The sequence below is a fragment of the Mesocricetus auratus genome, unplaced genomic scaffold (genome assembly GCF_017639785.1).
Source record: "Mesocricetus auratus isolate SY011 unplaced genomic scaffold, BCM_Maur_2.0 Super-Scaffold_100042, whole genome shotgun sequence".
NCBI classification, from domain to species: Eukaryota; Metazoa; Chordata; class Mammalia; order Rodentia; family Cricetidae; genus Mesocricetus; species Mesocricetus auratus.
The window spans coordinates 8,281,656-8,300,135 of NW_024429219.1; the positions used below are offsets into that span (position 1 = coordinate 8,281,656).

Sequence of the window (18,480 nt, forward strand, 5' to 3'; positions counted from 1 at the left end):
AACTATGTTCCCTGCCCCTTGCTACCCTCACAGTTGCATGCTGTGATCTCTGTAGACGGGCTAAGGCACTCTGCCACTTGAACAAAGGCTGCCTGGCTTTTAGGCAGTCTCCAGGGCTCCTGGTCCTGGTGCAACACCACCACGTCCTATTTGCAGTTTCTCCACAGGCAGTGCCGTGCCTTTCCTTCTGCCCTTTCCCCGGAATGCCCTTCACCCTTTGTTTAGTCTTTGTCCTTAAGAGGGTTCCAGCAAGGGTCTGGGGACATGCCAGCACCCATGTGGAAAGCTGGCATGACTGCATGTGCCTGCCACCCGAGCACTGGATGGGGCAGACAAGAGGACTGCTGCGGCGTGCAGGCTGTCGACATAGCTCTAGGTGCAGTGAGAGACGCTGCTTCAAGGGGACAAAGCCAAGAGCGACGGGGAAGTGCACATGCACACACACAATGGCAAGCACATAGTCCACACAGGATCCCGCCCAGAAACCCTGGTCCTCTCGGGTCTGACACCCCTCCTCTGGACCACCCTGTAGCATCCTACACTGCGTGTGCCTTTCCTGCTTACACAGACTTGTCGTTGTATGTATTCATCTACCTCCCAGTCTGGGAGCTGTCAAGAGGCCTGCCTCCATCTGGTCTGAGCATCTTGTACAATACGCCTGGCCTGCTCGTTTGGGGACTGCCAGAATAAGTGTGGGCGTTCTCAAGCCCCACTGCTGTGCAAGCTGGGAGCTGGGTTACCTGCACATCCACAATGTGGAAGTTGACCCGGAGCTCATACTTCTTCAGCACCTGCAGAAGGGCCTCCACTATCTCCCGGGAGGTGAAGAACTCTAAGTAGGCCTGAGGGAGGAGACATCATCATGTCAAGCCCTGCTCCTTGCCAGCATCCCGCCTTCTGACTGGACCTGCTTACTCTATCTCTCAGTCAGATAGATGCCTATCCTCCTCTAGGGAGAGGACCCCATCTGGACAAGTATAGCAGAGCCTTTGGGGCACCGTGGACCAGGATGAACTGCGGAGGTTGGGTGAAGGCAGAAGGAAATACTTCTCTGTCTGCAGGGGTCCCAAGGTACCAACCACTGGAAGGAAGTGTGTTAGGAGCCGAAGAGACAGTTACTCTGACAAGCTCAGCCCAAGGGAGGAGGCAGGCACAGCCTCCCCAACTATTAGGAGACAATGCTACCAACAGGACTGGGCAAGGCATTTCTGCCTGCAGATTTTTCTAGAATGTTCAGAATACTGCAACGTTGGTAGAGGAAGCCAGGTTTGGGGCTATATCAAGGGAAACCGCAAAGCAGGTACCTAAACCCAGGTCTTCTGAGTCCAAGGCTCAAGGCTTTGTGGCGAAGTGTAATTCAGCCCCTGCAGGTCTCTGGGAAGAGCACTTCACTTCCCAAAACATAAAATGCACCCCTCCGCGACTTTATAGAACTGGTGAGCCCAGGTGACCTGTGTAGGAGTGAACCCCACAAAGCTATCCGCCCAACAGGGTGGGGTCAAGGTAGAGATAAAAGGAAGTGAAAGGAAAAGGGGCTTCCCTTTTCTCCTGGAAGCCAGCCACGCTTCTAACTCCTGGTCTGTGCGACTCTCTCCCTCTCTCTCTGGTAAATAAATATATTGTTTTCCCTATATAGCATCGAATATCGTTATAGACCTGTTACTTGCTCTGCTCCGTAGTTATTCAAAATGCAGGGCTCGGGAGGGAAAAGCCAGGGGCTCTATTGCAGTCTCTGGGGATATCCCAAGCACGGTGAGTAGCTTCAAGCAACCTAGTGTACCTTCTGGAAGACGTAGCCCCCACTGGGGCCCCAGCCCACAACAGGGTCCGAGGACGGCTTCCCATTGATGTTGGGCTGTGAGTTGATGGTGAGGATGCCCAGCCTGTTCACTCGCAGCAGCTCCTCCTTCATCAGGCTGGTTTCCGCTGCCAGGGGGTCATCGTTCCAGGGCAGGCAGGTTACCTGCAGCGCAAGGCGAGCTGAGCTAGGGCAGACGAGTCTGCGCCTGGGTTGTTTCCCCCTTTATAGTCACTGTAGAGACCCAGACTGTCTCTGCCTCCATGGGCTCCTGAGTAGGATTTCTTATCCCTTCCCTCAGCTGAGGTGCACATCCACAAGAGAGGAAACAGCCTAGCTCATGCCCAGCCCAAAGCTGAGACAAGACTGGAGTGGGAGCCCTGGGTACCCCCCCCCCACTCACTGTGTAGCCATGCTGGTTTGGCTCTCCTGAGAGGTAATGTTCAAAGACTTTAAAGACGCTTTCTTCACTCGAGAGCTCCTCACCCCACATCTTCAGCAGCTCCTCCCTGGGGGACTTGCTTTTTAGGTAGAAGAGGTAGTAGTCCTTCAGCTCCCCAAAGGCCGGTGAGGAGGAATTACCCCTGGCGGGAGCATAGGAGTCAGGGCACTTTCCTATAAATCCCACCCCTAAACTCCCCCCAGGCACCAGCAGTTCCTAGCAAGGAGTGGCTGCTGCCCTCACCAGCGGCCATTGGGAAACTCGTCCCAGTCCTGCGTGCGGTAGATGTAGCTTTTTGGCCTGGAGGCCCAGAAGATGGGACGCACATATTCTTCCCGGCGCTTGGGATGTGCGCTGACAGCCCAGGGCAGGGGACGCCTGGTGAGAAGGGTGAGGGAAAGAATTAACTGGAGTGAGCCTGAGGAAGTCACCAAGCCTGGCCACTGCAGTGTCCCTCTGAGCTGGCTTCACTGCGCATGGAAGCTCTGAGGTGGAGGGTGGGACCTGGAGACCCTGTCAGCTGTTGCCCCCCCAGGACCCCCTTCCCATTGTAGGGTTAGCATCGCCCCATTGCTGCTGACTCCCCTGGAATGTCCCTCCAGCTCCCATCTCTCACCTGGGGTCCTCAGTCCACATGCCCAGCTGCTTTAGCACCTCCATGGTGGCCACCTCACGGTTGAGGGTATAGAAGTGGAGGCCCGGGACCAAGCCACTGTCCAGCAGCTCCCGGCACAAGCTCACAGCCAGCTCAATGCCGTAATTGCGGATGGCAGCATCGTTGTCTTTGATTGGCTCAATCACGTCCTTGATCTTCTGTGGTACCTCCAGCTTGGACAGTTTCACAAGCTGCCGAAGGGAGGTGTAGCCCTGTCCAAGACACAAGAGGTGTGGGGCCATCTCCAGCCCGGCTTCCAGCCTATCCCCTTCCTAGTCTCTTGGCTAATTAGTTTCGTGTGGCGAGGCCTGGGAAAGCAGGAGGTACTGCAGGGCAATGCGCGGCCTGCCCTGCTCTCCCTCCTTTGCAGAGTTTGGGGGCTGCCTGCTTCATTCCTGCCATCAGCCTAAGCCAGCCCCTGAGCCCAGCACCGTGGTCTCCTAAGATCCCACCTCTAGAGCACAGGGATTACAGGTGTATACCATCAGGTTCAGCTTAACCAAAATTCCCGCTGAGAGTTGTAATCACTTTTAATGATGTCTGTCAGCAGGCCAAATTGCAAGCCCTGTATAGACACCATTGTTTCTTAGGGGCGACAACCGAGGTGATCAAATGCAGCATGTGGACAATGCCTGATGGGCATAAGTGCCACTGAGGAACAACCTCAGCATGACCCGGAGCCCTGGCCCAGGAGGGTGACTGGAGCGTGGGAACCAGGCCCTCCCGAGTCCCTCACCTGTATGGGAAAGATCCCGGGCAGGATGGGGCAGGAGATGCCGATTTCTGTGCAGGCCTTCACAAAACTGAGGAAGGTGTTGGCCTCAAAGAAGAGCTGGGTGATGATGAAGTCGGCACCTGCAGATACCTTCTCTTTTAAGTGCTTCAGGTCCTCCTCAAAGCTCTCTGCCTCGGGGTGGCCTTTGGGGTAACCTGCCAGTAGAGAAGACAGTGAGGAGACTTCAAGCAGTTAAGAGGGCACAGTCCTCAGCCCAGACACCAGTGCCTGGGGCCCAGCCTCTGCACACATGCCTCCCAGGAGCAATGTGGACAGGTGAATTGTGACTGTCCAAGCTCACTGCTGTGCCACAGAACCTGTAGATGAGCCTCCAGGAGTGGGGTGGACTGTTCCAAATGCTGTACACTCTCCTGTCTCAGGCAAATAAGGCCGGCACTTTGTGGCCACAGAATACCATGTTCAATATTAACACTAACTAGACTGTTTCTAGGGAACCGACTTGACTCGCGCATTGGACCTAAGGCACTAGTTCACGTTTTATTTTGTTTTGGGTTGTGGATTGAACCCAACATCTTATGCATGTTAGGCAAGCATTCAACTACTGAGTCCCATTAAGCTGGGTGGTGTATCGCACGCCTTTAATCCCAGTACTCGGGAGGCTGAGGCAGGCAGATCTCTGTGAGTCTGTGGGCAGCCTGGTCTACAAGAGCAAGCTCCAGGACAGCCAGGACTACCCAAAGAAACCTTGTGTTGAAAAAAAAAACAAAAATCAATAAACAAACATGGATATATCCATTTGCCCTACAGTCTGATTATACAGGGTGTGGGGGATGGGCCAATGGGATGGCCTTGAGCTGAGCATGCAGAAGATGGCTTCCCAGACAGCCCGTTGGTGGCCCTGTGCACGCTCTGACTCCTCCTCTCAATGACCAAACTCACCAGCAGCCTTGCCCAGGCAGAAAGGTGGGGAGGCACCGCTCTGAGGCAACCTCAGGGACAGAGAGGCCCCTCTGCCCGAGTTCCACCGGGAGCAGAGCTAAGCAGAGAGCTGACCTGAGCCATATCTGGAAGCCAAGCTGCTTTACTGTGATAAGGACATTTGGTTCTTAAGAAACCAGTCACTAAGCATAGATACAAAAACTATTGTTCCAAGGCAAAAAGGACCAGGAGACCAGGCACCAGCGTTTCAGCTCACTTTCTGAGGGAAATTCCGAGGCCACACAGCTCAGCAGTTTAAGCATGCTGGCCCATAGTCGGGCTTCGATCACTTTGATGTATCTTTCTGTGTGACCTGCCTGCTAGTTTTAAGTGTGTGTGTGCCGTGTGCGCAGGTGCCCATGAAGGCCAGGGCCGAGCGCTGGATCCCCTGGAGCTGGAGTTACAGGTGTTCGTGAGCCACAGGGTATGGGTGTTGGGGCAGAACTCTGCCTGTCTGCAGGAGCAGCAAGCACTCTTGGCCCGAGTCTCCACTCCAGCCCCAGGTTTGCTACGCATACCCAGTCCCCAAACTGCTGCATCCAGGCCGGTAGCAGCCGTGACAATCGGAACAGCTGGCAATGCCTGCTCCCCCGATTCCTGAGCTGCCTTTCCAGTCTTAGCCAGTTATGCAGCCCGCTGAGAGGAGCACTTGGAGACACTGGGGGGAGGTGGGGGTGCTGGAGAAAGCCCAAAGTCATGCATGAGATTTTCTTGAAGCTGCAAACCTTTTTTAAAAAATGATATTCCGTAAGGCTGAGGAAGGGAAGGCACTTGCTGTGACTCTGACACTCGAGTTTAAATCCTAGAACCGACATGGCGGAAAGAGAACTGGCTCCTGAGAGCTGACCTTCACTCGTGTGCACAGTCACTCACACACTCACACACGCACATAAAGTAAATGCTACCACTCACTGTATTACCCCATAATGTGAGCTCTCATTCATCTATTTATTTTCTTGGTGCTGGGATGGGACCTGGACCCTTACACACACAAGGCAAGCTCTGAAGCTCTGGGTTGCTACGACAAGTTCAAGCTGGCCTTGAACTCATGTCCTCCTCCTCTCCCGTCTCCCCATCCCTTACTGCAAAGATCAGAGCTGAGCCAGAGTGAGTCTCATGTCCTAGAAAATGAGAGGCAACACTGAGAACAGCCAGTGCTGGAGCTGTCTGGAGCTGACCCCCATCCCTTAATCCCTTAGTGTAAGGGTTAGAGCTGAGCTGGCGTGAGCCTCATTTCCTATGACCTGAGAGCTAACACTGAGAACAGTCATGGCTGGAGGCTGTCTGGAGCCGACACTATGCACACACAGAAGCGGACTCATGCACAGGACAGTGTGTCTACGGGGGCCTCGCCCACAGCAGATGCTCAGTGAAGTCAGCCCTGGACCCTGTGGTACAGAGGAAATGAAGAAAGGCTTCGGTTCCAGACTCCTTCCGGGGCCTGATGAGTCCCCTGCCCTTGTCCTTTGTAGCACACGGACGCACACACGCACGCACGCACACATGCACACACGCACGGGAAGGCGGGGCATGGAAGGCAGAGGAGGAAGCACTGGGGTGGGAGTAATGTGCCCGCCTGGGGCAGCAGGTGCAGGACGAGGAGCACAAGAACAGTGCCATTCCGTTCACACGCCCCCCCCCCCCCCCGCTCTGCATCACCCAATCACCATGTCCACAATTGAATACTGGCCGCCTTCCCTCTTATCCTGTCCCTTCTCTGTCCCCACTTACCTGCCACACAGATGTCAAAGTAGTCGCCAAACTCGCTCCGGATGTGCTTCACCAGGTCTGTGGCGTAGTCGAAGCCTCCTTCCTCTGTTTCCCAGTGGTCACCTACAGGGTCTGCAGGGTTGCTGGAGGTCATGGTCACTGGGTGTCCCCTGACCCCCACAGAGTCTTCTTGACCCCTCTACCTTCCCCTACACTTGGCTGTAGGCCCCTCCAAGGCAGAGGCTTCCTACCGTGCAAGTCTAGCCTGGCACCTGGCGAACAGGAGGTGGAGGGCAGTAGGCAAAGGTCTGCTAAGGCTGACGCTGCAGGAGCCCCTGTTGGTGCTGGGACCAGGGAAGGTGTGGCTCTTCACTGAGCCTGGAGTATTGGGGACTCTGGCCTGGCCCTGATGCCCCGGGTGTGTTCAGGCACCCTCTCCCACCCCTCTGCTCTCTCGGAGCTCCTGAATTCTGGGTAGATTTTCTACTCAGCAGGAGTCCCGTGGCGAGTGGGGCCACAGATCCCTCCCACCCATCAGGCTCCCACTTCCCACTGTTGAGTGGCCTGAAGACAGGAAGCACCCAGGTGCTCCTGGGAAATGCCAGCACAGCACACTATGACTAGACCGGACAGTGCCAGAGGCTGATGACATTGTATAATGGGGGCAGAAGGTTATCAGGCACCAGCCACATCCCGACTGAACTGCACACCTGTGTGAAGCCCATAGTGGACTCATTACCCACAATGCTCACTGATCCTCCCGTGGCAAGCGGGCCCAAATGAGTTTATAGTGCAGGGCCCAGGGAAAGTAAAGGACTTTTCTGGGGATGGAAGAAGCCTTCAGGAAAGCAAGAACCCAGAAAGGAGGGAGGGGTGCTGGCGCCACACCTCCCCTCAGTGCCATTATGTTCTTCAGGCCAAGCTGCTTGGCTTTGTGCAGATGGCCTGTAATCTCCTCCTGGCGCTGCTGGCAGCAGGTCATGTGCAGGATGGTTTCCACGCCACAGTAGTTGACGGCTGTGCTGGCAATCATCATGGAGGAGGTCTCCTTGTCTGAGCCAGGGTCTCCAGCGGGGTGCCAGGTAACATCTAGGAAGAGGGGGCCCCCTGCTGCCATCCGGTCAAACCTGTGGGGATTTCCTTCTTAAGTTTGCACGCCCCTGGGGGGACAGCAAACTCATCCATCCTCCCTGGGGATGGGGAGCCGGGGCAGCAGAGAATGCAAGCTGGTGTCAGAGCACTGTGCACACTTCCCCGGGGGCATCGCCTAAGGATCTGTCTGAGCACGACGTCTTTATTTCTAAGATGTGGCAGACGACAGTACCTACTCCACATCCATGAGGATACAGGGTCAGATGGCTGTGCGGCACTCATCGGCCCTGCACTGTGGGATAACAATGCCACTTTCTGCTTCTCAGAGCGCATGCACACTCACTGGGTTGACCTGAGTTTAGAATCTTCACGGCTATGTAGACCAAGTTGGCCTCAGACTCCTAGAAATCTGCCCGCCTCTGCCTCCCAAGTGCTGGGAATGAAGGTGTGCGCCACCATGTTCAGCTCTTGACCAGGCTGACCTCAAACTAAGATCTGCTTGCCTTTGCCTCCTGAATGCTGGGATTACAGGCGTGTTCCCACACCGTTTATGTAGGATCTCTTGCAAGCTACATACTCAATCCATCAACTTTCCTATATCTCCCCCAAGCCCCCCCCCCCCCCGCCCCCAGACAGAGTTTCTCTTTGTAGTTTTGGAGCCTGTCCTGGAACTCCCTCTGTAGACCAGGCTGACCTCCGACTCACAGAAATCTGCCCGCCTCTGCTTCTGGAGCGCTGGGATTAAAGGCGTGTGCCACCACTGAGTGACTCCCCCACCGCCTTTTAAAACAGGGTGTCATTACGCAACCCTGGCTGGCCTGGACTCTAGGTAGCCTAGGCTAGTCATCCTCCTGCCTCTGAGTACCACTATGCCTGATTTTCCTTTCTCTCTTCTTTGTGATCCAAGGGTCTAGCTAAGCACTCTCTGACTTGAAGTGGATCAGAAAGTGCGACCACGAAGCATGCGTTTCCTGTTTTGGAAAAGCGCTCTCACAACGTCCCCGCTAGCTCAACACATTCTCTGAGCTGCTGTTGGTCGGCTTCCTAAACTCCTGGTGAGCCAGCCCCAAGTTCTGCCAAAGAATGCGGCCTGAGAATGAGCATTTTCGGCCCACTGGGGGAGTGCGTCCAAAGATATCTAATGCTGCTTCCCAGGGGGCTTTTGCAGACAAGAAGTTGTAAGCTGCGGACCAAACTCCCTGTCTCGCCTGAGCTCCTTCCTGCCTCCTCTCTCCAGTGCCTTTTCCTGCCGGGTTAAAGGGCAGCTCATGCTACCCTCCGCCGACCCCCTTACTTAACCTCCCTGCTCACCTTGAGATGAGGTTAACAGCTCCCTCAGCAGTCCGAGGAGGGAAGAACTCCAGGGAGAACCACTTGTCACCAGAGTCCATTCTGCGCCTCATCTTCTCCCGGAGTCTCTCGTGCCGCTCCGGGTCCAGGCTGGGCGTGGAACATCTCGAACTGTCCTTGGAGCTCTCGCTGCCGCTGCTGCTGCCCTCGTTCACCATGGCTGGATTCCTGCTGTACAGGGTGGAGGCCGGGGGCATCAGAGGGCTGGTAGCCAAACCCCATGCACACCCAGCGTCTGAGGAGGCAGCTCCAGCGGCGGACACCGCACAGCACGGGAAAGCAGCGGACCACAGGGAGGCTCACACACCTCCAACCCCGAGGCTTCGTGCGTGCGCTTTGCCCCCCTGCTGTCGTCGGGCTCTTTGTGTGACGACCTCCCACTAGGCACTGAGCCGCTCCTGGGTCCTTCAGCTCAGGAATCCTTGGTGACAGCTACCTGATAGAGGGTGGCACAGAGAGCCTCACACAGCCAGCCTCTGAGGCCCACATTCCTAGGGATGGGTAACAGTGGCCAGCTGGGAGGACCTTGGCTTCTCGACGGCTCATCTCAGTCAGCTTAGACCCAGAGTGAGTGGGTTAGAAACAGGGAACCTTTCCTGGAGGGTGTGCCCAAGTGGGCGGAGCTGTGACAAAGAGCCCGGAGCTAAAGCTGGGGCCACGCAAAGGGGCGGGAGTAAGGTTTCTAGGCTGGAGAGAAGGCTCAGGCACAAGTCAAAGAAGCCGGATGAAGGGTGGGGGAGGGGAGAATGTGAGCCGGCAGGGACCGCAGGGGTTGGTGGAGATTAGGCTATTAGGGGTTCAGCGTCACTGGATTTCCCCCTCCAAAGAAAGAGCAGCTCACTGCCGCTGGCCTTGCTTGGAACACGTTATAGGTTTTGTGCAGCATGGCTAGGGAGCCTGATTTCCCAAGTTCACACTACTCCAAAACGACTGCTGTGTTGTGAGCTAGAACCTGACAGGGGCTGGGTTACAAAAGCAAGCAGACTTGCCAGGCGGTGGTTGGCGCATGCCTTTACTCCCAGTACTTAGAGGCAGGCCAGATCTCTGTGAGTTCGAGGCCAGCCAGCGCTACAGAGAGAGTTCCAGGACAGCTAGAGCTGTTACACAGAGAAACCCTGTTTCGAAAAGCCAGACCCCGCCCTCCTCAAAAGAAAAACAAAACCTGGACAGGCTGGGCTGCAAAGGCAGGCAGACTGAAGTCACTAAGGGTAGGGGTGTATGTGCAACTCCGAACAAAGGCTGTCCCATATGTGCCTGCCCTGGCAGCAGCTCTCCCTGAGCACACCAATGAGGTCAAAGGAACCAGTGACCAGAGTGCCACCACATACATGATCCTGGTCACGGCACTCGCAGCCCGGCTAACCGGGCATTGAGCCGTATCTCAGTCTGATCAGGAAATGACAAACACCTGGAAACAAAACCAACACGACTACTGCACAGTGGACATCTGTGTGGTGACACGGAGCAGCGGAGGAGCAGCCAAGGCACTTTCATTCCTTTACAGAAACTTCCAGCCGTTTTGGGTCTTAGCCTCAAGGATCGGGAGAAATCCACGGCTCCTTCCTCTCCTAAGGCACAGAACACAGGTCAAGGAGCCTGTTCCAGACTAAAAACTCTGCCCCTACTCAGTGCCAATGCTACCCCCTATCTACGTATGCCAGTTTTGTTCTGACCTAAACCTGCCAGGTTTTCACACAGATCGAGAAAGAGGCCAACCCTGCATGTCAGCCAAGATCTTTCTTCTAGATCAAAGGGACATACCTCACTCTCACCGAGGAAACAAATCCTGCAGAGCTGACTCGCACACAGCAAATGGCTCCAAGATTTCAGCATTTCTAATACAAGCCATATTTCATACAAGTTTGTTTACCCTCCTGCTGTCGGTCCCCTGCCTGAGACCAGGACCAGGGATCCTGCTCCGGGCATCCCCAGTGCCTGGCAGAATAGTAACAGCCAGTACTCACTGAACCCTAATGGTCTCAAAATGTCCCTCTGCCACCCACTGAGCCCACCACTCCCAAAACTGTTGGGATGGACATATGTGCACAGTAGGGCACTATGGGCACCTGAGCAACAAAGCCAGGAGTCCACCACTCCTTTCCAGATCTGTCGGGGTGGCAGGTTTTAAAACACTGGCAGCCAGGTACGGGGGCGCACACATTTAATCCCAGCTCTGGGGAGGGGGGGGGGGCGACAGGGGCAAGCGAATCTCTGAGTTCCACACCTGGTCCCAGGACAGCCCGGGCTACATAGAGAAACCCGTTTTCGAAAAACAAACCAACTAGATCGATCGATCGATCCGATAGAGAGCTCGACAGACACTATGGCAGGCAACCACCTTGGCGCCGGGTGGCCCGGGGGGGCGGGAATCGGGTCACCTGGTAAATGGGTCACAGGGCTGGACGGGGATGCGGGTCCCAGACGGCTCCGGAGGCTGGATCACTGACCCAGACCCGGGATTCTTAACCTTGGGATACCTTCGTGCAGGTAGGGAGTCTGGGGTGACAGCCACTAGGGGTTCCTTAGGCTGGAGGAGCGACCGGAGCCTTCAAGTGCAGAGGCAGGACGGGCCAGCCCCCAGCTGCCCGCCCACGAGGAGGCCTCGCCATCGGTGGGTGGCGAGTTGACACATTCTGGATTCGGCGAATTCCTCCACGGCGTCCCAAGCCTCTGAGCCACTCACCGTCCAGTCAGAACCTCGGCGGTTGCGGCTGCATCTCCCTAGCACTTGCGGAGGAGGCGGGGCGCGGCTGCCGGTTGCCAAGGGTAACAGGACAAGTGGCAGTCGGAAGCCATCAAAGGCGGTGGTGACAGGAAGTCCCGCCCCCAACATGGCCGCGCCCGGAGAGCTCCCGGGAAGCCGGCCCAGGACTGCGTCATGTGACGCGAGCTCTCGCCCCACCCGCCTGCAGCCACTCCCTGTCTCCCGTCCCGAAGCTCCAGAGGGCCACGTGACCCCCCCGGGGCCAGTCACGTGAGGCGCAGATCCTGGGTGGGAGGGGGGGTGCTGGCTGAGGGGGCCCGGAGTGGCAGGAGAGGAGGAAGATGGCGGGATGCAGGGGGTCCGTGTGCTGCTGCTGCCGGTGGTGCTGCTGCTGCGGTGAACGCGAGAGCCGCACCCCCGAGGAGCTGGTGAGCGGCGGCGGGGCTGGGGAGGGGGCAGTTGCTAAGGGATGACAAGAGGCGTTGCCGGGGGGTGGGGCCGAGCCGAACTGCGCCGGCAGGTGGCTGCGGGTGGGGCCCGGGGACCGCTGCCTCGGCTCTGCGAGCATCCGCCTTTCTTCGCGTGCCCGAGTCAGAGTTCTTGTCTCGCAGCCTCTTTCTGGAGTCTGAGGCAGGATCTCGGCCAGCCTGGGTCAATGCCATGCGGCGTGTTTCCTTTTATTTGCTCCGGAAAGGAGTTTTGAATGAAGCAAGCTTTTTCAGGATGAGCCCTTTCGCGAGACTTGATGATGCCCGCGCAGCTAGCTGGTTTAGTTTCTCCAGCCTTTCTCCTGTCCTTCGCTCCTTCTGGGTCACACTGATGACCCAGCTTCCCCCTGCAAAGCAACCTGGGAAAACTTGAGTTGTACTCTCAGAGTTGACACGTACCCCCTGATTTCATATTCGGTCTATTGTCAAATGAAACCCTAATTTTCTCCTCACTAAGCCGTCACCAGACATCTTTCAGGTGTCCTGAAGGTGAGCGTTATGACTGAGGGAATGTGTCAAGCAATAGATCTCTGCTAGTGACCAAATACCCATCCCAAATGTGGCTTTGAAATTTTGTTCCTCTTTGGTTAGATTTTAGAATTACTTCCCTCCTTCCACCCTTTACTGGCAAAAAGGTCTCCATTCTGTGAATCTCTCTCTCTCTTTTTTTCTCTAGACCATCCTTGGGGAGACACAGGAAGAGGAGGATGAGATCCTTCCAAGGAAAGACTATGAGGTGAGGTATTCGAATGCTGTCTTGTGTATCTGAAGGAGTGAGAGGCCTGGCCACTTCAGACCTCCAAACAGAGAAGCTTTTTGACCTTCTGCCCCAAGGTGGGGGTGGGCGATGACAGATCTGAGAAATGCTGACTAGCAAGTCCTTTTCTCTTCTTTTTTTTTTTTTTTTTTTTTTTTTTTTTGGTTTTTCGAGACAGGGTTTCTCTGTGGCTTTGGAGGCTGTCCTGGAACTCGCTCTGTAGACCAGGCTGGTCTCGAACTCACAGAGATCCGCCTGCCTCTGCCTCCCGAGTGCTGGGATTAAAGGCGTGCGCCACCAACGCCCGGCTAAGTCCTTTTCTCATCTTAACCCCTACACAAGGTCGGTGTTGATGCACTACAGCTCTGCCTGGATGCAGAGCGTGTTTGCCATCTAACGCTTATCCCAGGGCCCACGCTCTTTGCTGTGAGTGCCCATAACAGGGTCCTGCTCCTGAGTTGTTAGGAGGCCTTGCTTCTCCATTCTGACCTTTTGGGTTTTTTTGGTTTTTCAAACAGGGTTTCTCTGTGTAGCCCTGGCTGTCCTGGAACTCCCTCTGTAGACCAGGCTGTCCTGGAACTCACAGAGATCCTCCTGCCTCTGCCTCCCGAGTGCTGGGATTAAAGGCATGCACCACCACCTGGCTCATTCTAACCTATTGACTATAGTTTCCTCTCGGGTATGGGACTTTTAAGAGTGTGGGGCCACAGTGTGGTGGTGCTCCTTAAGTCCAGCACTGGACTTGGGAGGCCGAGAGAGGAAGACCCCCTCTGGGAACCCATGAAGGCTCTGTCAACCCTATCCTTGCCAAGATTCTGTCACTCCTATTTGTAGCTCACTTGCCTTAGGCTGATAGCATGATTATGTGAGTTTCGTGGGTGAAAGTTTTTTTTTCAGGGGAATCTTCATTATTTCCCATTTAGCCGTCTCTGTGTATGAACTTGAGGAGAGCAGTTTATGTTCAAAAGAACAAATCCATCTGACACTTAATCAGGAAAGTCTGCTCAGCTTGCATCTAAGGGTCAACTAGAAAATCCTTCTGTTGAAGTGTTGGGCATAGTGGCACATTTCTGTCAACCCAGAAAAGAAAAAGACAAGAATCCATAACTCTCTGTTGAGTATATACATATTCAATAATATACACATATATGTATATATATATAAGTTTGAGACAGCGTTGCATATAGCCCAGGCTGGCCTCATACTTTTTATTTATAACCATAAACAGCAAGACACCCATACAAAGCTTACTGGAAAAAAGATGCTAGGGAACAAGAGAAGATAATGGGGGAATGAATACCATTAAAATATATTATGTACATGAATGAAAATAATTAAAACAAAACTCTGAAGGTTTCAACTGTGGAGGAGGGGGTGGGGAAGTTTCTCATTCCCCAAACCAAAGAACAATGTATATAGCAGAAACAGAAGGGCAGTCCCAGCAGAGGGAAACAGTATCTGATGGACAAGGCCGTAGATTCCCTGGCACATGTGCACTAGGTGAGGTTCCCTGGTGTTGCCCTTGTTTCTAACTGCTCGACTGCAGTGTTCAGGCACAGATTATGTAGTTCATCCAGTTAAAGTAGATCATTCCATCGGGTCTTGTTGACACACGCCTTCAGTCCCAGAGGCAGCAGCAGGTGGATCTCTGAGTTTGAGGCCAGCCTGGTCTACAGAGTGAGTTCCAGGGTGGCCAGGGCTGTTGCACAGAGAAACCCTGTCTCTAAAAACCAAACCAAACAAAACAAAACAAAAAAAGTATATTATCCATGTGGTTCTTAGTGTATCTACAGAAGTATGCAATTGTCACCAGTCAATTTTAGAGCATTTTCTTCACTCCAGAAGGAAATTCACACTTACTAACAATCCTTGAAGATCATTCCTCTTGACTCTGACTCTGGGCAGCTTTTTTATTTATTTGGGAATGGGGAGGTGTGACACTTTTTTTTTTTATTTTAAAGTTTATTATTAGGGGCTGGAGAGATGGTGCAGCAGTTAAGAGCACTTTTCCAGGGATCATGGGTTTGATTCCCAGCACCCACATGGTGGCTCACAACAGTCTGTAGCTCCAGTTCCAGGGGAATCTTATGTTCCCTTCTGGCTTCTGTGGAAAGTAGGTATGCATGTGGTATACATATATACATGCAGGCAAAACACTCATATATGTAAAAAATCCAATGTTATCGTCGAGAGGAGGTGTTGTGTTTTGAGGATCATGTATGGAGGAGGTCAGAGAACATCACTGTGGACTCAATTTTTCGTGTGTTACTCACTGAGCCTTCTAGGCAGTTTCTTTTTTGAGACAGGATTTCTCTGTGTAGCCTTGGTTGTCCTGGAACTCACTCTGTAGACCAGGCTAGCCTTAAGCTCAGAGATCTGCCTGTCTCTGCCTTCTGAGTACTGGGATCAAAGGCGTGCACCACCACCACCGGACCAGCTTTTTTTAATCTTTATTTGTAAAGGCAGGGTCACTAAGCAGCCTTAGACAGCCTCCAGTCCAGCCATCTATTTGCATTAATTAGTACCACACCCAGCTCATGCAGCCGTTCATCTTTCTACCTCTGTAGATAGGTTTTTTCTAGACAGCTGAAACTTGGGACAGCCCATTCCCTTTCCTCCCTGGAGGGAAATAGACCGGCTCTGGCTGGATTAAAAGGAGAAAGGCAGGTCCAAATTGTGAGCTAGGCACAGCAGGAGAGAAAGATAAGATAGCCTTCTCCTCTTCAGGGGAGGGGGAAAGATGGGTTTTAGAGAGGCACCTCAGAAGAGAGTACTTGACTTTAATTTGTTTTAAATTTGACGTTTAAAATAGAGGCATCTATTGGATTTTCTGGGAGACGGATGAGTGAGTTTAAAGGACAGACAAACTTTGTCCCAAGCTGTCTGCTAGATCTTGGTCCTGCCTTGTGATTCAGTCTCCATCATCTCCCCCTGCTGACAAGTCTGGAGAGGGATTCCCAGCATTTGGCTTATCTTGTGGTGCATCCTGCCCTTAGGTAGACAGGCTTCAGAGAAAGCACTTCCTCATACTATAATCCAACTCTGCTTCAGTTTTGGCTCCAGATAACGAGGCTTATTTACACACAGGGAGTTCTCCCGAAGAAAGTGGCTGGCTGTGTGGAGGTGGTAGCAACAGATCCTGCAGGTTGGGGGGTCACATCACTGCCTCTCTTTGAATGTCTGTTGAAAGTGGTAGGATTCTCAGGACTTGGGAGGCAGAGGAAGGTGCATCTCTGTGAGTTTGAGGCCAGCCTGGTCTGCATAGTGAGTTCCAGGAAAGCCAGACCTACATAGTAAGACCCTGCCTCAAAAATAAATAAAGAAATTGAAAAGAAAACATAGAAAAAGAAAAGAAAGTGACGGGTTGTCCTGCTGCCTGGGGCTGATTATTTTTGTGGAGTCACTCTCAGAACTCAGGACAACTTGTTTATTAACAAGGGTATAATAAAGGGTATAGATGTCCAGGCAGGTAGAGGGGTGTAGGAGCCACCCTTCCAGCAACCTCATGGTGCATAGGTTGACTGATGGTGTCCTTGATGGCATCGCATCCTTGGTGGCATCCTTGGCCATTGGTGAGCAGCTTTGTCTTCAGCCCTTCTCCTGGCGGTCAGAGGTTACAAATGAAAGTTTCTCTCCCCTCCTTTTCTTTTTCTCTTTGAGACACAGTGTCCCAGGGCCTGGGAATATATCTCAGGGGTAGAACACTTTTCTAGCATATGCAAAGTCCTGGGTTTGATCCCAGTACAACAAAAGGAGGAAGAAGGATAGGGAGAAAGATAGAAAACTAAGCAAAACCTTGACTGGGCTTGCCATGTAGCTCAGACTGGCATTAAACTCTTCAGAGTGTGGTATTATAGGTGTGTGCCTGGATGCAAGTTGAACTTTGTAGTCATGTCAGTCTGTGGTGGTCAGCCACATCCTGGCTCTCTTTAGGGCACAGCTCCTAGCCCAGTCATTGTGATAGCATACAGAAGGCATTCTTAACATACTAGAGATCCAAGCGTCTGAAGGAGTTGGTTTGCAGGTGATAGGAGAAAGACCGTTTTATGCATTTCACTGTGGCATAAAAAGAGACTGATATATTGTAGCGTCTTGATTTTCCTGTTTGTTCCTAGAAAGTAGTTACTCTAATTGACTTTCCTAAAGAGTGTATGTGGTGGTTTGAATGTAGTTGTCTCCCATAAGCTCATGGAAAATGTCACTGTTGGGAGGTGTGGCTTTGTTGGAGTAGGTATGGCCTTGTTGGAGGAAGTGTGCCACTGTGGAGGTGGGCTTTGAGGTCTCATATATGCTCAAGTCACCACGTCCTGTAGCCTGCAAGATACAGGACACTAGCTGCTTCTCCAGCACCATGTCTGCCAGCATACCACCATGTCCCACCATGATGGCAATGGACTAAACTTCTGAGCTATGTGAGCCACCCCAGTTAAATGTTTTCCTTTGTAAGAGTTGTGGTCATGGTGACTCTTCACAGCAAGACACTTAAGACAGTGTGTGTGTGTGTATGTGCGTGAAGCTGTATATATGTTTAGTCTCTTGTGAATTAATTCCCTTTCCTTGCAGATTTCTTCCTGACTTGTGCTTATTTGTTAACCAGAAAAGGGTTATTTTTTAAAGATTTTGTTAATGTATGTGTGTTTGTGTATGGCTAGGCACACATGAATGCAGGTGCTTGCTGTGGCCAGAAGAGGGCGTCAGGTCCCCTAGAACTGGAGTTACTAGTAGTTGTGAGCCACCGTGTGCGTGCTGAGAATCAGACTCGAGTCTTCTGGAAGAGCAGCAAGTACTCTTAGCAGCTGAGCCATCTCTCCAAATCCCAGTGATTTTCTTATTAAACATAAGAACCAATCATAGGCCTGGAGTTTACAAGGTAGAATGATTGTGTAGCGTGCATCAAGACCTAGACTCCGACCCCAGCACAAACCAGGCATGGCGTGCACACCTGTGGTCCCAACTCTTGGCACATAGAGGCAGGAGGATAGAAGTTCAGGGTCATCTTTGGCTACATAGTAAGTCTGACGCCATCCTGGGCTGGGCTGCATGAGATATCCTGTCTTAAGAGGAAAAAAACAAACAAAACAAAAACCTAAAGGTGCACACCAAAAGAGAATTTCTATACCCAGATGTGAATGTCCAAAACACTACTTTCAGATCTTTTCCCATTACCTATGTCTGATTTTGTTAAGTCAAAATGCAATTGTGTTATACATTTTAGATTTTGTTTTTGTGGTACCGGGTAACCTCTCTATGTAGCTCCAGGCTACATCCCTGGCCTTTGATTATATATTTTATTCTGCATCTTGCTTTTTTGTTGAGTTTTTTTGACAAAGTCTACTTTGTAGCCCCAACTGGACTAGAACTCACAATGTAAATCAGGCTTGCCTCTATCTTTCAAGTGCTGGAATTAAAGGCTTGTGCCACCACATGTGACTTGTATCTTGCTTTAAAACATTTTTTTTTAATTATGTGTATGGAGCTGGAGAGCTGGCTCAATGGTTGCTGTTACAGAAGACATGAGTTCTGTTCTCAGCACCCTCTTGATGGTTCACACCATCTGAAACTCTAGTTCCAGGGGATCCAACACTTCGGATCGGACAGCCATAGACACCAGGCACACACATGGGGACACCCCTGCATGCTCACGTACATACATACACACACATACACACACACACACACACACCGCATGCATGCGCGCACACACACACACACACACAGGCAAAATACTCATAAAGTCAATCAAAAGATTTTTTACATAAAAATAAAAATT

At 52.5% G+C, this 18,480-nt stretch overlaps 2 protein-coding genes across 17 annotated transcripts in view; one reads left to right on the forward strand and one right to left on the reverse strand.

The window, feature by feature from the left end:
• Mthfr (methylenetetrahydrofolate reductase) overlaps positions 1-11,595 on the reverse strand; it is a 15,733-nt gene extending 4,138 nt beyond the window's left edge. The window contains exons 1-11 of one of the 14 annotated variants that reach the window (XM_013120030.3): positions 11,445-11,591; positions 9,069-9,197; positions 8,723-8,932; positions 7,208-7,446; positions 6,341-6,451; positions 3,632-3,825; positions 2,857-3,107; positions 2,484-2,618; positions 2,202-2,382; positions 1,781-1,963; positions 741-842 (exon numbers count right to left, since the gene is read on the reverse strand). In XM_013120030.3, the coding sequence (XP_012975484.1) occupies positions 741-842; positions 1,781-1,963; positions 2,202-2,382; positions 2,484-2,618; positions 2,857-3,107; positions 3,632-3,825; positions 6,341-6,451; positions 7,208-7,446; positions 8,723-8,919 (1,593 nt within the window). In that variant the 5' untranslated portion in view covers positions 8,920-8,932; positions 9,069-9,197; positions 11,445-11,591. The other 13 variants (XM_013120029.3, XM_040735082.1, XM_040735083.1 and 10 more) reach the window with 13 other exon arrangements.
• A 154-nt stretch (positions 11,596-11,749) lies between these two features.
• The window catches only part of Clcn6 (chloride voltage-gated channel 6), a 32,394-nt gene continuing 25,663 nt past the window's right edge, over positions 11,750-18,480 (forward strand). For 2 of the 3 annotated variants that reach the window (XR_001197029.3, XM_005079340.4), the window contains exons 1-2: positions 11,750-11,893; positions 12,630-12,689. Coding sequence is in view for 1 of the 3 variants with exons in the window: in XM_005079340.4 (XP_005079397.1) it covers positions 11,807-11,893; positions 12,630-12,689 (147 nt within the window). In the remaining 2 variants the exon portion in view is untranslated. Of the gene's footprint in view, positions 11,894-12,629; positions 12,690-18,480 lie in introns of those variants that run through there. The other variant, XM_021232517.2, reaches the window with a different exon arrangement.